At 38.0% G+C, this 20,658-nt stretch overlaps 1 protein-coding gene across 3 annotated transcripts in view; it reads left to right on the forward strand.

The window, feature by feature from the left end:
• Positions 1 to 20,658, forward strand: part of frmpd4 (FERM and PDZ domain containing 4) — a 39,282-nt gene that overhangs the window by 5,618 nt on the left and 13,006 nt on the right. For 2 of the 3 annotated variants that reach the window (XM_055230480.1, XM_055230481.1), the window contains one exon: positions 1,959 to 2,070. In XM_055230480.1, the coding sequence (XP_055086455.1) occupies positions 2,000 to 2,070 (71 nt within the window). In that variant the 5' untranslated portion in view covers positions 1,959 to 1,999. Of the gene's footprint in view, positions 1 to 1,958; positions 2,071 to 12,417; positions 12,803 to 20,658 lie in introns of those variants that run through there. The other variant, XM_033987270.2, reaches the window with a different exon arrangement.

Below are 20,658 nucleotides of genomic sequence, written 5' to 3' on the forward strand. Positions count from 1 at the left end.
ACTATTAATTTATGTGATCGTAACTTCATGATAAACTATTTTGATATAACTACATTTTTTAAATAGCAATAAATACAATAAAATGTCACTTTTAACACTTTTCTACAACTTTTTTTTTTTTTTTTTTTAAGTGCAATGACAGTATGACTACATATTTCTTAGGCATTGAGGAAATTGAGACATTAGAGGATTCCAATTTAATAATAATAATAATAATAATAATAATAATAATAATAATAATAATAATAATAATAATAATAATAATAATAATCTTTACATTGAAGACAAAAAACACCAAAAGATTAACTTTATCTTTTTATTTGAAATACAATTGCTAGAAGCAGCAGTTTTACAAATTAACAGTATCGTTAATTTCCAGTTTGTGTAAAACCAGCAATGTTTTACATGCTTACAGATTTTCAGTGTTTCCATTCATGTCTTCTATTTAAATACCAGAATGCATTTTATTAATTTATTTATTGTAATAACTCTGGGTTACCTTAAAATATTTAGCTTAGAATAACAGGAGTAGTGCACTGGCTATATGAGAGTCTAGTATTGTCCACTAGATGGCAGTAGAGGACATCTAATATTGGACCATGCACTGGGGATGTTGTTTTGTACCACTAAAAATAACTTATACTGAATTTTAATTCAGCTTGCAGCATTTCGATTTGTGGTTTATCAGCGGTCGTTCATAATGAATCAAAAGAATTTTCCCTTTGAACAGAGAACAGATAAACTTTTGTGTAAAATAAAAAGGCACCAGTGTTTCTGCAAAAATCTACTTAAAAAAATTTGACTTCCTGCTATTGAAATAGAAACTTTCATGAGGTTAAATTTCCAGAAACAGCATGCGGTTACAGTTAGCTCCTTCATTATAAAAAAACTGTGTAATTCCCACTCTGCTTGAAATAATAGAGGGGGAATTTTAATAAAACTACTGACAAAATGTACTACTACTACTGTACTTGTAACTTCGCTGTTTAAACTTCACAAAATAATACCATCACCTTGATGATTTGTCTATTATTCTCACTTGTTGTTAATTCTTTTTAAGTTATATTACAGTTTTTCTCAGTGGGCAACATGTTTTTATCCTGATGGTGATATGCAAACAATGTTATGCTGTGCTCAAAAATGTGCTTTAAACGTGCCTATAAATTTCATAGTTCAAGTATCAGAAAAACTGATTCAATGGACTGTAAAATTAACTAGCAAAAACATGAAATTTCAATGTACACCCTTCTTTGGAAGCATCAGCTCTTTTTACAGCGTTAAAAGTAGGATTATAGAAGATAAAGGCCTACTTGATATTCTAATTTTTGCATGTCTCCATAACAACAACAGCTATTTTCAATATGTATATTCCACCTCTTGTGCCAAGTGCGTTTTCACAGTAGCATATAGGGTTTGCATACAAACATATAACTCACTCACAGTGCCAGTTACCTATTGCCCAACAGCACAAGATTACAGTTTCCATTTAAACATGTTGTGTCACCCACATACAGCCCATGTGGAGATACAGTGGAGCTCTAAGCAAGTGCATTATATTTATCTGTGGCACACAGAGACATTAAAACCGAACCTGATATTCTATCTGTTTTCCACCAGCGCCTCTCTATCAGATCGTTGACTTCCATGATTACTCACATTGCCATCTCCTACATTTGATAGCGTATCTCTGCATCGAAATGGGGAGTAATGGTGAGAGGAAAATGCAATCTAGATGTCAGACAAGCACTTGATTAACCACTTACAGAAGCAGAGGAAAGGCAACGCGGCTCAGGTTGCCACTCAAAGCTCATCCTTCAAACATTACTGAGCTCGCAATATTGATTTTTCATTCTTCTCCATATCCCATTGCCATTAATAGAATTTACAGCAGACTATCAATGTTTCAAGCAGGCCCCCCCCTTTACAGTATGTGAGCGGGTTTTGTTTTTGTGGTACAGAGTCTTCAGTCGCAGTCACAGGACACCTGGATGGAGAGGACATGGAGGAGGAGAGCGCAGAGAGTGCAGAGACCTGTGCTGGGGCTGTGGAGGAAAACCAGGAGGAACCAAGGTCAGCTGTTTAACTTGTATCAACAGCTACTATTACTGTTTTTACTGACAGATGAAAACAAATGTCTGTTCAGGGTGTACAATGGAACATTTCTGATTGGGGGTTCTCTACATGCTTGTTTCCATGTAGATGTTATTGTTTTCCTAGATTGTTTCACATCATGGCATTTAAATTATCTTGTTATTTAAGTGTTTTAATGTTTCAAAATACATTGAAAAACATGGATTCTTGCTGTGAGTTCGCAGATCTGGCCTGTAACTTTGTGTAGTTGAGTCGGCTGCTTGTTTCCATGGAGATAGATAACTTTAATACCATACTGTGGAACATTTCATACATAGAAATAACCTTTTTATGGAGACAGACCATTCATCAGAACAGAAGTAGACATTTAATGAAGGCAGAGGCACATTAAGTTTAGTATTTATTATCTAGAGGTAAGTACCATGTCTCTTTATGCATTTTTGTATCAGTTTGATCCTCCATCCCAATAGCTATTTGCCATATCAGATGTTTGCCCTTCTATGTATATTAATAGATTATCAAAGTCCTTATTCAGCTCTCCAAAGCCAATTATTTCTCTGAACAAGCTTATAATTATCGTAATCCCTCGCTTTTACACAGTTTTTCACAGCAACTTGAGAGAAGCTTCAAGCCTCTGCCCCACAAGCATAACAAGCCTCTCATTCTGAACGCCAAAGTCGGCTTGGTGACCTTAGCAGCTTTCCATGGGCGCATTGATTTTTCTCCCACATTACAGATAATTGCTGGATGCTGTGAATCCTATCCTCCCCGGGCAGAGAGGAGGGGGCGGAGCCTGTGTGTTATGTGTGCGAGCTGACGGGAGAGAGAAAGAGGGCCTATCTGATTTGAGGAATGCGATATCCTGCGATCCCATTGACAGCAATTGACTTCTTTGTACTTCCTGTCTATGGGTATATTTAACTGTGTATTGGTGCAATCTGGACTAGTTGTTTCTGCTTTCATGGCTGATTGCTGTGATGAATGGGGAAGTGGCTTGATTAAATTGTGAGTTTTCAATGTTCATTTTTAAAGGCATCTGAAGAGTTTTGTCCAGCTGGGTTAATGGCTTTGTGGCATATTTAGTCATGATTAATAGCCAGTTTGACGTTGATGGAAAAAAATAATTACCCTGAATCCTGACATTGTAGCCAAATGCTTTTATATAAATAAAGGTGCTTAATTGCTTTTACAAATCATGGACTAGCATTTGCTTTTCAAACAGTTCTCTCATCTTGTTGTGCATTGAACCACTGGCATCATTTTATGCAAATGAGTGCATCTTCTTGCTCCAGTCAAGGCACTAATGGAAATGTAAAGAAAACAAATGAGTTGCTCCTAGTCTTTTCTGTGTTACAACATGCATCTCTTCATTATTGCTTTGCCCCAGGTTTTGCCTGAGCTTCTGTTGGTTAGGTTCAGCCCCAGTCTACTCCAGATGATATAACTTTCATCTGGCCTTAAGTGATTTTGTTAATTAATGAAGATATTTAGGGCCATGTACGCTGTCAAAGCAATTTTTCAAGGAAGAATTGTTGCATGTGAACAAATGAGCTATCCATCCATGCAGAGTTAAATGAGTCTTGCCTATCAGCTGTGTCTTGAATCATGGCGGCGGTGACCCTAAGATGACATGCTAAACGTGATCCGTGGCAATGCTTGTTGCTGTTCTTTCTGTATGTGTGGTTTGTATACATATATGTGTGGAAAAAGCAGGCCGCAGTGGCAGTGTGCAGTGGCCCGAGGGGCGCGTTAGGCCACATGACCGACTCGTGTGGCATTATCGCACAGAGAGGCCGCCTTTGTCTGTTTGACTCACCGCTCTGTTGTTGCAGACAGAACAGGCAGGGGAGATACAGACCACATGTCACAAGGGAAGTATTGTGTTTACACGTTATGTGCTTAAAATAATGTGGTTCCTCAATGTGTGGGAAGAAAGAATTAGAACTGCTAAAGAGAACTATAATAATCATCATAATTTACGGTAGTTTCTAAGAAAATATTTCGTGACAATGGAGCTCAACAGTTCCACCCACAAAATTTCCCATATATTTTCCCATAGACTTTTACAAAAAAATCAATATTATAAGTTTAAAGGCACAACACAGGCTAGCCTTTTTTTTTTTTTTTTTTTTTTTCCAAAAACTTATTTAAAAACTTTGGGCAAAATGTTTAATGAACTTAATGGTTTAATGAGTTTCAGAAACAGGTTTGAAATAAAATGGTCAATAGTGTGGTCATTGTGGTCATTGGTTACCACAAAGCTGATTGACGTAGCCCCCAGCAGGTACTCAAACTTTTTATATAATTATTTTTTAAAGTCTATGGGAAAAATTCCAAATTCCCTTCCAGATCCAAGGGATGGGTGGTCACTGTTGATCTGATTTGCTGGGGACAATGTGCCACAGCTGCCCTGGGGCTGATTGACAGAGAAGTGGCCATTTCTACAAAATCACAGTCACGTAAAACATTATTTCATTGCTGAAGGACACAATATGTGAACAACCTACCTTATGTTTAGTGATCAAACATCTGGATAAGTGAATGCCAAATGCTGGAAATGTAAAAATCTGCAATAATATTGTTTTTAAAACTTTTTGTCTGTCCCAAAAAAGTACAATTCAATAATATTTAGACATAGCTATGTCAGTTATACATCAGTGTGTAAATCTAAGAGTCATTTACAATGGGCATAGTTCAGGTGCACAGTCCTGAATCCATAGGATAGTAGCTGTTCATGACACCTGCTGAATTCAGTGGAAGTTAAATGAGGACATTTGAACACTTGATGTCACTTTCACTGCCAGTACTAAAAAATGGGCAGAAGTGCATAACATGGGAGCATCTCTGTATTTTATGAGCCCGCATTTAGCTGGCTACAGTGTGTATACGCAGCATGGGATGTGTTACGCAAGCAGCTCCCTTTGCTCACAGAGGGAAAGACACGTGCTCAGTTCATAACTAATGGAAGAGTGTGTGTGCCATTCATGCATGAGTGACTCGGCATGGCATAATCCAGCATGAACAATCATGATGGTCTTATACAGTATAGTAAAAGTGCTCAAATACACACAAATTTATATTACATGAAAATACTAGTGCATACAATAGGAATCTCATGTAAAATACCTGATGTGCAGTAGTATTAGGGCTAAGATCTAATTTCCAGGTTTATATGGGATTTGGTGCGGCTGGTTATGGGCGACAGTTGGCAGGCAGCGAGTGATAGAGCTAGGATTATGGTTTTAGCATTATTTTAAGCTTTGATGGATGGTAAAACACATGCCATTTCCACAGGGCCTGGGCAGAAGTCAGAATAATATTTGAACAACATATAATAGCCGCAACATTTTATAGCCTTTCTTTTGCCGTTTAGTATGTTTGTATCACTGTTATTATGACTGTTACCTTACATGAATTTCTATATGTTTTGCATGTTGTTCAGTGAAGCAGCCCTAACCAGCACACAGTCATGGGAGTCCAGCTGCTCACCATTGATCCCTGTGTGTTTTCTGATGCACTGGCCTGGAATCTGATGTTATTTCATTACTCTCCTCCCCCCGGGCACTGGGCGCTCACTACTGCAGCCGCACTGTATGTAATCATAACTGCTGAATGCCTTAGTCAGACTGTTGCCTATGGAAAGTCAAAATCGAGTAGCAGAAACTCAGAAGAAAAGGAGAGCTCATCAGTGAAAAGGGCTCCAGGGCCTGCATCCGGAAAAAAAACACCAAGTAAGCTGTTTACGGCCGGACGTCAACAATGGACTCAGACGACAGTGATATAGGCATCTTCACTGTCATTCAGTAAGTAGCTCGTGGTTATTTATCTCAAGTTATATAATGTTATCTACAGAATGGCGACTCTTATACTGGATAAGTGCATTGGCCATGGAGGAGCAGAGAGGGATTGGTCAAAAATCAAAGACCGGATTGCTTTTTCTAAACAAATGATTGATTTATTGTGTTGTCATAGTGTCATTGTTGGGATGAAGGTCAGCAGTTTTACACCAAATACGTCCTTTTCCTTTTGTGGTGAACAGTGCAAATATTGGTTTTAATCAGTAATATTGATGTAGAGATAGAATTTAGATTTTTGTTTAACTAATAATAGTAGATCTTTTTTTTTTTTTTCATATTCAGAATTAGAATTATTTTGTCACTCAAGTTCAAAGACTTAACTTTGGACCAATAGTGTCACAAGGTCAGATTTTATATGTCACTGCTGGCAACATTAAAATCTATTATTGATGGCCCATGGTAATAAATAAACCATACAGGTTCAATAAAACCTCACATCCTGGTGGCAGTAAGTTGTCAATGAAGAGCGCTATTTCCAAAGGAGGTGAAAACTCAGTAGGCATAAACAGTGGCACAGGCAGGTATAAATGCTCGAGCCATGTTAAATCATCTGTTAAATGTCTTTTTTACAGTGCACTATCTCACCTACACACTTCTATAGAAAATGTCCTTAATTTTGAATTGTCATAAATTCATTTATTTTATCAAAATATAGGCTACCCAATATTTCAGCTAAGAAATAATATTAAAAAAATAGATATAAAAGTAACAATCTGATCACATCCTACTGTTATAAATGTACACACGGCTGCTTACCACAACGTAAAGGGGCTTTACATGTAATCCCATTGACATTTAAAATGTCATTTGTGTCATTAATAATAACCGTGCCCTAATAATCTGGAACATTTATGTTCAAATTTGCCTCTTTGGCCTTTAGCATTTTCCCATGATCCCACATGACCCTCTTTGGGGGAAATCTGCACAGGCCTTTAAATGTCAGAAACAGTGTTAGTCTTAGTCTTTGATTAGTGCAATGTTAAATCAGATAGACTGACAGATGGGACATTAGACTGTTTAGTACATCCATAGTTTCTTGTTCAGTGAGATGTTATGTGTTATGGACGTGGCCTCTGTCCAGGATGGAGCCGGCCTTTTGCCCAGTGCATGCTGGGACTTCATTTCCAGGCAGCTCTGAATGGTTTAAGCGGTTGGAGGAATAAATGGATAGATGGATGGAGTACACTTGTAAAGAGCCACAAGGGCATGCTTAGTGTTAAATAGACACGAACCTGCAGGCTCCTCTTTTGGCTGCGTTTGTGTGCACTCCTCTTCCCCGTATCTCTCAAACAGAATATGTTACATCCTCTACTACTTATTTCTACTTCAAACTTCATCGGAAGGCAGAACCCAACTGGCAAACTAAATCACTAATCTTTTTTAAGCATAGCATCATCCAGCCAGGTAACACTTTTCATTCCACTTAGTCACAGGGCTGAATATGCAAGCTCAAACGATCTTTAAACTGCACTCCTGAAAGCTATTTAATTCACTGAATAAATCAGCCTCCGCGCTGGTGTAATTAGTGGCGTGCTAGCAGATTTGGAAAGTTAGCATGTTGAGATGGATTGGTGGATAAATTGCAGTGCCAACACAAAATGCGCAGGGCAGACTGAGCCGGTGAGGTCAAGGGGTCATCTAGGCTGTGTGGGATGAAGTAATCTGCCTCTTAAATTTAGGTAAATACAACTGACACATTTTAATAAATCATTTAGTTTTTCTAAAAGTTGTTGGGCGTTGTTGTAATGAGCAACAGAAGTGTCACAAAACTTGAGTTCAATACTAAAGAATAGACTCAATACTCGAGACCTATTCTGATACCCAAATGATCATTTTAGAGGCTCTTTTTAGACAATATTGTAATTTTCAACACAAAATAAGAGCAACTGTTTATTATACCATTTGGTCTTACACTAGTTCTAATAAAACTCAAGATGAAACTGTTGAGGAAAGGTCAATTATGTCATTTCTTTTCAGTATTGATACTTACTTAAATGAGTATCTAATGTAAATAAGACTTCGTACTTTATCTCTGCCTTCTCCAATTTGGGCATTTTAAATAATAAATTATTAACTGTTCAAATAAATTGGAATCTAAATATCTGCTTAAGTACTAAAATGAGTTGTGAAATTACATGATATTACAATACTGATACGACAACATGTAGTATCAGCAGCTGCAGTAATAATAGTGGTACTTCGATTAGGGCTTGTTGTTATAGTGGTACGTGGTAGCAGAGGTAATAGAAGGTGGTTTTGTTGCTATGTGCAATAAATGGGAGTGTTGGTAGTATAGAAAAGTAGCCGTAAAAGCAGTAATCTTTTTTTTTTAATAGTAACATCAGCAGCCTGGTGATAGTAGCAGTAAGCTCTTACCTCTTTTGACAGTTTAACACAACTCTTTTGTTTTAAGATTTTAAGTAGTTTCGTTCAAATCCTTACTTCAATTTTGCTCTTGGTCCCACAACAATTTAGAGTGTTTTTTTTTTTCCTGAAAGGGCAACATGATCCCACATCTACAGCACTTAGAGGTTTTAAGTGGCCAAATGTGAAATGACTGAAATCAGCTGTTTGGAAAGAGGACACACTCAGAGGGGATCAGCGGGGCAGAGTTTATCAGACAAAAGCTCCGTCTATAGTCTCCTCAGATCACGCTCCTGTCTGACCCGAATATCCCCCGTCTCGCACTTTTGCCCTCCAGGCTGCCAACCCAAATGGACAAACACAACTGGCCACACAGTACGCTGACTCTCCCAATCCTGGCCCACATCCACAAGGCTTGCATCAACAGCACTCTTCCTCTGATGTTTGAAAGGCATGATCAAATAAAATGTAGATCTGTCAGGTGAAATCAAGAGGTTTGACTTGGACGTGAGGCATTATATCCATTGTAGAGGACCGTGTACAAGCGGGACCCTGAGTGAAAGTGACAACATTCTTTATGGCCTGGATCACTTGTAGCAAAGGCACATTGACTCACCCTGCAGAGTCTGATGAACTCTGGCATTTTAATACTTCCAATGCAAGTCCGCTGCAGAATTTGCTTAAAATCTGACCAATCTTTGTGCTCAATGTGATATGAATAAAAGGTGTCATGTTATATTCAATTAAACTGTTTAAAATTCCCATATTCTGCTAAATGAGTTATTTGTTGTTGTTTTTTAACTTCGTCTTTACATTTGTTTAAAGTTGTTTTTGGTTTTAGTTTTTTATGTTTTTAAGTTCTGAGTTTTCTCTTGTTTGAGTAACCCCGCATGTGTAGTCTATATCCTATCAAGAACCCTTTAACGTTAGGTCTCACTGCATGATGTCATCAAGTGGTATTCAAGGCAAGGCAAGTTTATTTGTATAGTGCAATTCACGCACAAAGTAATTCAAAGTCAAATCATAAATAATCATCATAAAATTAACATTAAAAGAGAAGCGTACAGAATAAAAACCTTTCAGTTATATGCACAGCTAAACAGAACCATTTTGAGCCTGGATTTAACCATTGTAGAGGCCTGTCTCACATCTTCAGGAAGTGTTCTGTTTCAGGTTTTAGCTGCATAAAACTGAAACACTGAATCCCCATGTTTAGTCCTGACTCTGGGCACCAACAGGAGGCCGGTCCCTGAAGTCCTCAGAGTGTGAGATGGTTCATATGGCGCATGTTATGTGTTAGAGGTGTACTTTGGTGCTGGTCCATGGAGAGACTTGTACACAGGCTGTTTTAAAGTGTATTCTCTGAGCCATAAGAAGCTAGTGCAGAGACTTGGACTCAGATCTTGTTTGCTTGTACTTCCAGGTTCTAGTTTTTAAAGGTCTTCAACATACTCATTCATATCATTTTAGTGCTCAAATTCCTCTGAGCTCTAACCAATAAATTCCAAAACTTTTTATTTACTACTTAACATGCTAAACCAGAATACCAGAATTGGGGTTATTGAACCTTCTGCTTGCAACAGTTGTGCTTTTTTTTGGTTGTTTTTTTTACTAAAATTGGGTATTGATTGTGTTCCATACGTGAACATTATTTGGGATTATACGAAGTGAAATACTATTTTAGGTGTCTGAAAATAACAAGTTTGAATAATGCAAAATATGGGACATTTAACATCAGTTACTAAAGACACATTAGACAAAATAGGTCCAATCACTGCCAGATACTACTGACTTATCAAAATCATGTATGTACTAGAATCTCATATTGTTTACAACAGAAAACAAAAATGGTTCTTTATCCCAAAAGTAGTGCATTTTCTTCCATCTCTCCACATCTCCAGGAGGATAAATTACTGCTCCCTATCCCGCAGTAGTCTGAGACACAAGACTAAGTGCCCACCTCCGTGGATGAGAAAATAGGTTAATTGACACTTGGTGGTTTTTCAGCAAAGGCATTTCATCTGCTCCGTTTGATTTATGGTGGACGTTTTCCAGTCTTTGGGTAGCTGGCTTGTGTAGTACATTTTTAGATCAGCCTTATTGTATTTAGTGCTTGCATTTGGATAAATATTTACACTTCTACCTGCACATATGCGTCCATCATTTTCAGTTTGCACATACACAGGTGATTAATCTGTTGGCAAAACCTCCGTAGTTATTACTTAGATGGGAAAAGGCATGAGAAATGACCCGGCATCTTTGCTAATGGGTTAACGAGAGATGTGGAAATGTATGAAGATGCGTTTGCCTCCCTAGAAATACCACAGAGGAAATTAGAAGGCTCGCAGCATCTGTCAGCACGCTGCAGACTACTTCAAGCACAATGAATCACAGCCTTTGTCTTCCTCGCATAGACATTGATTAATCACACAGACATTCACTGGAGGTTGTTGCCGTCCACGGTGGAATGCCATTGTAAGCTAATATTTTAAAGCCAAAATCTTTTGAAGCCCTCTTGCGAATTGCTGGAGCATTTAGCGGCAGTGTTTTCGAAAGGTCACAAATATTGCAGCGTACCGAGTGGGCAACCTAATGTGAAGCAGTGTGGAGAGTGTGGGAGCTCGTTATGCGTGCGTCCCTTTATCACTGAATGTTCCCACAGTAGATGGTGGGAGTATTACAGTTTGCTATTAGAATTTGAATAACATTTGAAATTAATACAAAGATAATTTATTATGATTGCAGCGCTTTGGGAGTAATCATGTTTGCATAATTGTAGCTTTTCAACTGAGCAATTAGCTTGATTTTTTTCATGTTGGTGTGTGTTATGGACAGCACTAGTATAAGGATTCATCTTAAGCAAACGCATTTATAAATAAGGTTCTGTTTTGGCAGGCTTTCATTTGGTTTCGTAATTCCAAACGTTTATGTGATAGGTGAGTTATGCTTGGACAAAATATTATGCTTATGAAATTCTTTGTCCTTGTCGTGGATTTATTACTGTGCCATCATACAGTTATGTAAAAAAATTGTATTGACTAATTTGGCATTTAACAACATAGGTCAAAAGCTAAACTGTTTTTGAATGAAATCGTGCGGGGAAAAACAGGCACTGATTCTAAATGCAAAATAATTATGTTTTCCTTCAAGGAGCATTGCAAAGAATAGGATACAGGTAAATTACAGAAGCCCCTAAGCTTTGTCTCACACTCCGAGTTGGCTACCTCCAGATTTGGGTACTAGGCAAATAAATCTGTTTATAGTAGTATATTGTCAAGTATAAACACATGTTATATTTTCGTATTTTAATGATATTAGCATCTAAAATCCTACAAAACATTCTGAAAGATGTCGAAGTTACTGCAACAGTATATATATATTTTCTTATTCACATACTTAAAAAGCCCATATGAGACTATTTTCTGAACTGAAAACACTCCGCTCCACTTTGTGATGTGGAGCAGAGCGTTTTGAGCTTTGGAAATATAGACAGACTAATAATGCAGTGTTACTCCAATATGTGTGAGTGAAACAAAACACAACTCTGGGTATGATTTGAGCAGGTAACAATAGTATAGCATGACTAAAAGCTCACAAGAGACCATTTTGTGTAATATAAGACTTTTAATATCAATTTCAACGTTTTTAAAATCTGAAAACATTACAAGTACGTGCTGGTTGGGAAACACTGGGCTATATTATTCATAATATAAGTAATATGCAGTAAGTCAGCCTGTTGAGCAGAATGTAGTGAAATGTAAACGCTACATAAAATATAACGATAAAGCTATCTACTTGTACTCAATACACACTCAGATATTACAAGTCCGTTACTAGTCAGAGCAAACCTGTTCATTGTGCCACCATTTAGCACACTGTGTCACTGTTTGTCCCCCGATCCTTTCCACCCTTTTCCATTTGGGAGCTGAGACCTGCCTCTCGGGAATTCCACACGGCTGTCCTTTAGTAGTGGCTCGTGTTACCTCTGTGCACATACACACACAATCCCACTTCCCTGTCCACTTCCCCATCTCCCTCCCTCCTTCCCTCTCTCCTTCTCCTCCTCCCTCACCCTCTCCTCTCACTCACCGCTCCTCTTCCAAAGCCGTGCTGCTTACAGTGCGCATCATTCCGCCGCCATGGAAATTAAATGAAAGGTGGCTTAACGCGGGCTAAACACAGGCATGCTTTGAAGGATGTGACGGCCAGAGGGTGGGGGGAAAACTGCCGGACTGCCAGATTCCCTTTTACCAACAGACTGTGGATTTGCAAGGCGCGGATACAGCGGCCACTCAACCATGCCCAAGCTGAGACAACAGGACTAAATCTCTCCACAAGACTTGGGGGGGTTGGAAATCTACTTTATTTTAGCCCCTGATAATAATTTTATCAGACAATGCTGCTGGGATGAATTGTGCAGATTGGTAGCATTGGTTGATTGCAGCACATATGGATGTTTTCAGCTTCGTTAAGATGCCAAAGCTGCCTGGGTGAGTCTGAGAAATATTTCTGTCTTACATATGTTTCCATACAAGCATGTCGAGCTTCTATCTACCCTAAGGAAATACATGTAGGGTGCGTTAAAACTGCTGACTTACTGTGACAACTTGTGCAGTCATGTATGATGGCATATGAATGTGAGTGGGGGCGGATGCAGCGGAGGCACTTATTCAAAGTTGACTCATTCCCTCTGAATTGTGTTGTAGTTTCACTAAATATTCCACTCTGGTGTGGTGGTGATAATGAAGCTTCTCATAAAATCAATGGCGATGTTGAGGGATAACTCATATGCTGGCAGCGTGATATGAACATCTGATTTGAAATATCGACCCATCCTAGAGTAATTTATGTTGACGTGAGCCGAGTACACACACCATTTGCGCATGATGTAAAAATGTATGCAGCCAAGTGTATCAAGCATAAAGTATGTTTGATTCCTTTGTCATATTTTAGCGTGATAAAATAATTGTAATAGATTGGGAGGCAAATATATGGTGATGTGAGTGCGTTTGGTAGGACACATAGCTCACCTTGTGCACTCTTGGATCTGCTAGATTGGTTTGATGTGCCCCAGCGGACAGTAATCCTCCAGGGATTTGGGTTAAATGGAGAATTATTAAATCAGATGCCGTAAGTGTCAGATATAGTTCTTTCATTTTACCTGTGCGTCATCTTTGCCTGCGGCTTTATTTTCATCTTCTCAGTGGTTTTGAAGGAAAGAAAGCAGTTGATGGGTCAGTTGTTTCCTGTTAGCATCCTTGAGTGTTGCTTTTATGTGAGGGCTCCCAGTGGAATACCAACATCACTGCATGCTGTCACTGTTAATAACACCACACAATGCTGTCCGTGATTGCAAGTTACCACTGCTCTGCTGCTGGGCTTTTCTGTAGCCCATTCTTCCCTCACAGCTGCCAGTAGGAGCTCCAGTCAGCAGGATATGGTTTTGCTAAGCTCGAAAGAACATTTTACTGAACAAACTGTATGTATATGTTGCACCCAGCTGGTTCCTCCTCCTCTGCTTTGTGACGCCCCCAGATGTGTGGCCCACTGCTGTTGGAGACAAAGACACTGTTCTGTTTGCCTGTCTATGTTCTGCGTGGATCCAGTACTTCACTTTAAAGGTTCTTGTTCTCTGACAGAGACGAAGAAGAGATGTCAAAGCACAGCTTTAAATGGAAAAGCATAACTACATAGAATTGTTTGATAAAAAATATATAATAATAATAATAATAATAATAATAATAATAATAATAATAATAATAATAATAATAATAATAATAATAATAATAATAATAATAATAATAATAATAATGCATTAGTCTTATTTTGTGATTTTCCAGATGCTCAGTTGCTCAGGCTTAGACAACGAGGTTTGACAAAACAAAATCACATTGATTTTACCTTTAAAACTAATAATAAGGTCCATATACATGCACAATCTAGACAGTGCTATTTAAAGGGACAGCATGCAAGAATTTGATTTTAAATTATATAAACATGAGCTATGTGTCCACAGATACAAAGTAAACTTGTTCAAATCAAATATTGCTTTTAATGCTAACAATTGTAATGCAGATTTATTCTTAATTACCACATTACAATTGGACATGATGACTAAGTTGTTTATGTTATAAGCTGGTGTTTGGATTTCAAGACGATTATCCAGTCAGAAAGTAGAACGAGCCTCACATGAATCTCTCATTTGGGCTGCCAGTTTCAATGCTGAAATCCAGTTGTTTTAAATCTAAAAAGACTCTATTCTAAATTCTCACTACCTAAACCCCAGCACCTGCAGCCAATAATTAATCGTTGCTAGTGCAGCCTCTGCAGCTCAGTGAGTGATTTACTGACACAGGATTGGCTGATAGAGCGTGGCGATGGTTTGCTTCTATGTTGTATATGCAATACATGTTTCAGATACACATGAAAATTTGCAAGAATGGCCAATTACAGAACCTTTCAGAAAATCTTCTTAGCATTTATGTGGTCTTTTTATTATTAATTAGACAATCAGACAAACAATTTTCCCTTGGGGATGAATAAGAGTAATTGTGATTCTGATCAAGACAACCTTTTTCTGTTTTGTTTTAGGAGTTTTAAACCACTGGGAGCCCATGGCACACAAATAACTGCAAATAATGTATATAACCAAAGAAACATAAATACGGTGCACACTTATACAGTCATAGTTTGGACCTTAGTGTAGTAACCACAACTGTTCTTAAAAGAGGAAACTGTTGTATTCAAGCCAATATTGATTTATTCTACTTTTGTGAGCTGTTGTTTTTTGCCTAGGGGTTTTTGCCTGCTAACAATATTTGTACCGTAGTCACAGTATGCAGACACATTGATTAGCCTGAATATTCATCAGAACGCTGCCCACAAAAGAGATGCCATAGTTACATTAGTGTTCTGGACGGAGAGTGTGTTGGACCAGAGCCCAGATATGAGCTGAGATCTTTTACTTTTATTCTTCAGAGATTTGAACTGGAAAGTGGTACAGTGCATTGTACAGTCTTGGGAAATCAATGGATGCAGGGTAAGTGCATTATAAAAGCTTGGTTAATGTTTAATACTGGGATGCAAGAGTAATCACAACTGAATAAAAACATAACTTTGAATGGCCACAATTAGCAGATTGTAAAGTTACAATTATTTGGATAATTAAATGTCATTAGCAAACAACAAAATGTATCCATCCAATATAACCTGTTAACTCTGTAGTTTAGATCTCTACAAACATGGATTGTAACATTTGTCAGAAAAGTCTTTTTTTATATATATCTTTTGGGGACATAGCCTATTTTATACATAAATCTGCTAGTTAAAAATATGTTAAAAGTTGTGAAAATTGCACATGCATCAGCTCTGAACCTGTTGTGGTTGGAAGCTTACTTGTGTAACAGATGTGTGCCCTGCTGCAGTCTTTGTGCTTAACCATCTAGACAGACACATAGACAGTAGATCGTGTGTGTGTGGAATGGAGCAGGTGAACAGGAGCTGCCAGTGTAAAATAGCACGTGCCTCATAGTGGGTGGCTGTTTCCCAGATGCTGTTTTATTCTTACCCAAAGCAGATTAACAAACCCAAACCACTCCGAGGAGGCAAGCGCGTGAGAGAGAGCGCTGCTTAGGACAGTGCTGCTGTTGCCCGTAGCAACAATATCAGTGGTTTCAAAGACAAATGCCGGTATACAATATTCAGTTAGAGTAATGGGGAAAAATAGACACTGTTATCCTGAAGCATGTCCTCCTGGGTGGTAGTTTTGCTGTAATGGTAATAGCAATAGAGGGTGATTTGTAGTCTCCTATACAAATGTGCTGTGGTGGAGGTAAGACAGCAGCGTGTTCTTCTTGAAGAGTGGAGGTGGTTCTGCTGCAGAGGGAGATGACACATAGCAAGTCTGTGTAAATTAATTGAGTTTTTAAGGGGCCGCCAAAGGAACTAATTGTTTATTTTAGATTGATTGAAATGGTTCCAGTGGTTACTGCTCTCAGTCATTTCTTTGAATAAATGTGGTTATGGATCAGAGAAAGAGAATGTCGGCCTTTTTGTAAAAGTGAGACAAAATTAGATTGAATAACTGACATTTCAAAACACATGACCTGTTTGATGTCAGTGGCCCAGTGACCCAATGTTTGGAGCGACACAGGGGGTAAAGTGTCCTCACACAGAGGGCAGGACACAGGAGCAGGGCTGTGGCTGTGCATGAGGCACTTCCAGCAGCAGCAGCAGAGAGAGGCTGTTAATCACACAGGTTCCTCTGTGTCTGCTGCAGCCTTCCCTCCGGAGATGGTCATCTCATCTGCTCCCTCTCTGTGCCTCTCTCTCTGCAGATCTCATATCCAAACAGAATCACATTAGCAGACTATCTGTGCATAAACGCCTGGTTTAATACAAGAGCCTCTTCACTGCTGTGTGTCACCTCATTCTTGTAAAAAGGCACCCCTCTAACATATTCTTTGATTAATAACCACTATATTTAAACATGGGAAAACATTTTCATTGGATGCTGCAGCAGTGTCACATATCTTTGAGGTAGAAAATATTTCATAAATACAGCTCTGCTGCATTAGAGCCAGCATGGTAATGCTTACATTTAGAGTGAAGATTACTTTAGAGCAAAGGGCCAAGTGTCCATGGTAGAAGCAATAACATAATGCCATTCTTGCAGATAAAATATCAATTTGCATATGACATGACTGTAAATAGACTTGATTGTAATCCTCAATATGTCTAATGGCAGCCACGTGGTAGCAGGCTGTGGTTTCACGTAGCGTTCTGGAAGCAGATTGTTGATGTAAATAATTCAGAGTTGGTGAGTGTCTGTGTTGGAATGTTCCTCTTAGCTGCAGCTTGTTCATAATGCATAGTTACTTCCCACATTAGCAGTTTGGTCAGCTTTCATAACAGCCCAGTGTAGCTCACTGTACAGGTCTGCACTGTTTGCAGGAATGAAAGCAAAAGTGAAGCACACAGATAAAGCAAGGATCACTTCGGTCATGCAACTTTTATGAAGGACTGACAAGTGAGCTTTACCTCGCACCTAATTTACTCCAACTGAAAATAAAACATTTGACAGGGATGACAAAATGTATTAAATAACATATTCTAACACTAATGACATATATGACAGACATTCAGTGACTTAGACAGTAAAATATACAGCATTTTGTAATCTATAAAATCACTTGAAGAGCTGAATTCTTCAGCCTTGTCCTCCCTCTGACTCTTAGCCAACCTGTTCATGAATTGTATAGCATAGCTTGCCCACTTAGCGCTCAATTACTTAGTCCAATGTGACTGCACGCCCATTATTTATTAATGCAAACTAAGCAATATCTGTTTCACTGTCCACTAGTGGATGAACAGACCTGCTCCACTGCTGTTGTGGGAGTTGTTGTGAGAGCTGTGACTCAATAGGATAATGCCTCTGCCACTGGCAAACAATGGAAATCAAAGATCACTGCTATGAATGAGGCAAGAAGCTGTGGTCAGGAGAGACTCACAAAATGGATGGGTTTTTTTTAGAGACATACTCAAAAGGCTCAGCTCCAGACCCTGTGAGTAGAGTGCGCTGGTATGTTGTATTCACACAGAGTTGTTGTGTTGTGTATGATTTTTAAAGCTAACAACACGGGCATGTGCAGGCTAATCAATGAAGAAAACATTGATCAAATCTTGCCGGGCAGTTTCTTTTTTCCATCAGTCAAGAGGAGGAAGGTTTCTAAATGTTTTTGTATGTCAGAATCCAAAAGAATGTGTGGAAATACTAATACATGTATAACATACGACAAGATTCTGTACTGGTGATGGTGACATTACAATCTTTTCCATTTCTGACTTCTAGTTATAGCCAGACTAAAGTTCGCCCTTTCTACAGTCACTTAAACTGATAACTTATACTAACTCATATTAGGCCTCAGCTTCCCTTTTCTATTCTTGCTATTAAAACTTTATACACTTGTAATAGCCACTATAGAACTATGGGGTCATTAAAATCTTTTTGAAAAGGTCAGCCAACTTTGAAGCAAGATAAGTGAGGCAATGGTCTATATGCATCACTAATTCACAACAGTTGGATATTATAAGGGTTCTGAGGATCAATGGACAAACGCAATTCTTAATTTGAAGACAAAATCTGTTTTACCATCGGTCAAGAAGGAGGCCTCCCTGGTACAAATCAGCGCTCAATTTTAGTTAAACATGTGTCATTTGTTTTATTAGCGTATCTGCTCCTGCATAGTCTTCAAAATAGTTATGCTAACACATAGTACCCAGTTCTTTGTATCTTGTGTTAGTAATAGACTCTAACATTTTAGAATTAAATATTTTTAAAACTTTGTTGTACTCTATTTTCAGAGGTTATACATCTAGTTGATGATGCAATCCTTCACAAAGACACGTGTGCAAAGGCATAGAGACAAAGTGAATGCACAAGCCCTGATACACACTGCAACGCAATTTATTATCGGCAGTACAGTAACTGGGGAAACATTTAGAGGGGAGAAAGAGAGGCTTTGAATAATGAATGCGAAGAGCCCTGTTACACAGCAGACAAGGCTTTGAAGTGACATAACTTACTGCTACTGCTTCCATAGCATCACCCAGAGCCCAGACACAAAGACCAAGATAAAGGCAAGACGAGATGCATGGTGAACAAAGACAGCAATGAGAAATTTTAACCAACTGTAGATTTATTTAACTGCACTCAAATAACCTGTGACATAGAGGAAACTTTTGATACACAAAATAAGATACAAAATAGAATATGGTTGGATTGTATTCAAAATTAAATTACGGTATATAGAATTATTATTATCATATTATGGAGGTGGTAAAGGACTTCAGAGTTCTTTATGCAAATCTCATTTTAGTAGTAAATTTAACAAGTTATTAATAACAAAATCTATATGTAATGTGGACAGACTGGTCACAGGACATGATTCTCTTTGCAAGTTTAATGCTCTTTAAAACAAAAAAGGAATAAATTTGAATCTCCCAGCTTACAGGCTGCTCTATTCTGACAATGTAAAAAATAAAATTAACTCTAAAATGTTCAAACCTTTAAAACTGTGGCAAAAGGCATAAGTCAGTGGACAGCAAGATTTGGTCTCCCTACAAACACAAAGGAAAAAAATAAATCAACACTTCACATCAAAACTATTTTATAGGCAAAAGAAAATTATTATTATAAATAGTAACATATCTGTTAAATAAACTTTATATTTTAAGAATTTTTTTAAACCAGCAAAGCTAAAACATGTGCTAGCTTGATTTTTCAGGGAGACACAGGAGCATAACTCAAGAATTCTGACAGAGGGACGGAAGCAGCTGTGCACATGTACAACAGGGTGTGTCACACTAATTACAGCCCCAGGTACAAAGTGGAGTGTTAACACCAAAATAAAAAAAATCAACATGGAAAATATTCCAAACTAAAATGCTTTATTACTGTCATGTGTTAACAATGTCCCCCTCCCCCCGAAAAATGCTGCATATACAACCAATTAATCAAACAACACATAATTAAAATCCTCTTTTTATATTGTATGCAATCCACTGTCATATCCAAACTAAACCAATTTCATGCCTCTCAAAGCGCTGCAGAGAGCCATGACAAGTCGGTCCGAGAGTGGAGCTTACGTAATTAATGTGATTTGTATTCCATGAGTGAACATTGTTTATCACGCTGGAATCAAACACCCTCTATGATCACTGCGTGTTTACATATCACTCTACTTCACATGCTGATGTTTGGACATGTTACACTGACATGCTAAAGTAACTGCTGCTTCGAAATGACATTAGTAACATTTTTACATAGCTATAACTAAATCAGTGGTACTTTTTGTGATTGTTGTGGACTAGAATGTTATGCCCTGCTTCGTTATTAATAAAGTAATTTACTGAGGTAAATGTTCACACAAAAAGCTTTCACTTTGTATATCTGCTCAGAAGGATATATTTGCAACATAGTATGAGTTTCCTTAAAAAGCAAGGATAATGTGGAGTCGTTTACCATTGAAAGGATTTTAAGGGGAAGATTTTCATTAAAAATATTCCCATTCAGAAACCTTCTGAAAATAAAATGGAAAAAATATAGTTCATGTCTGGGTCCAATATATCATCTATAATTTTAGTTTAGTCTTACACTACATTACACACATAGCATCATTAGTCAATACAAACACAGCAATGAAACCGTATGGAGAAAGATGAAGCAAAAAGTCAATATAGTGAGTAAACTATATATTCTCTTGATGGATGTTTCTAGGGATGTTATCAGACAAGTGTATATGTATCCTAATATCCTTTTTTTTTCTCTTTCTTTTGTTGTACAAGG

This window comes from Periophthalmus magnuspinnatus, chromosome 21, assembly GCF_009829125.3.
Source record: "Periophthalmus magnuspinnatus isolate fPerMag1 chromosome 21, fPerMag1.2.pri, whole genome shotgun sequence".
In the NCBI taxonomy this organism is placed as follows: domain Eukaryota; kingdom Metazoa; phylum Chordata; class Actinopteri; order Gobiiformes; family Gobiidae; genus Periophthalmus; species Periophthalmus magnuspinnatus.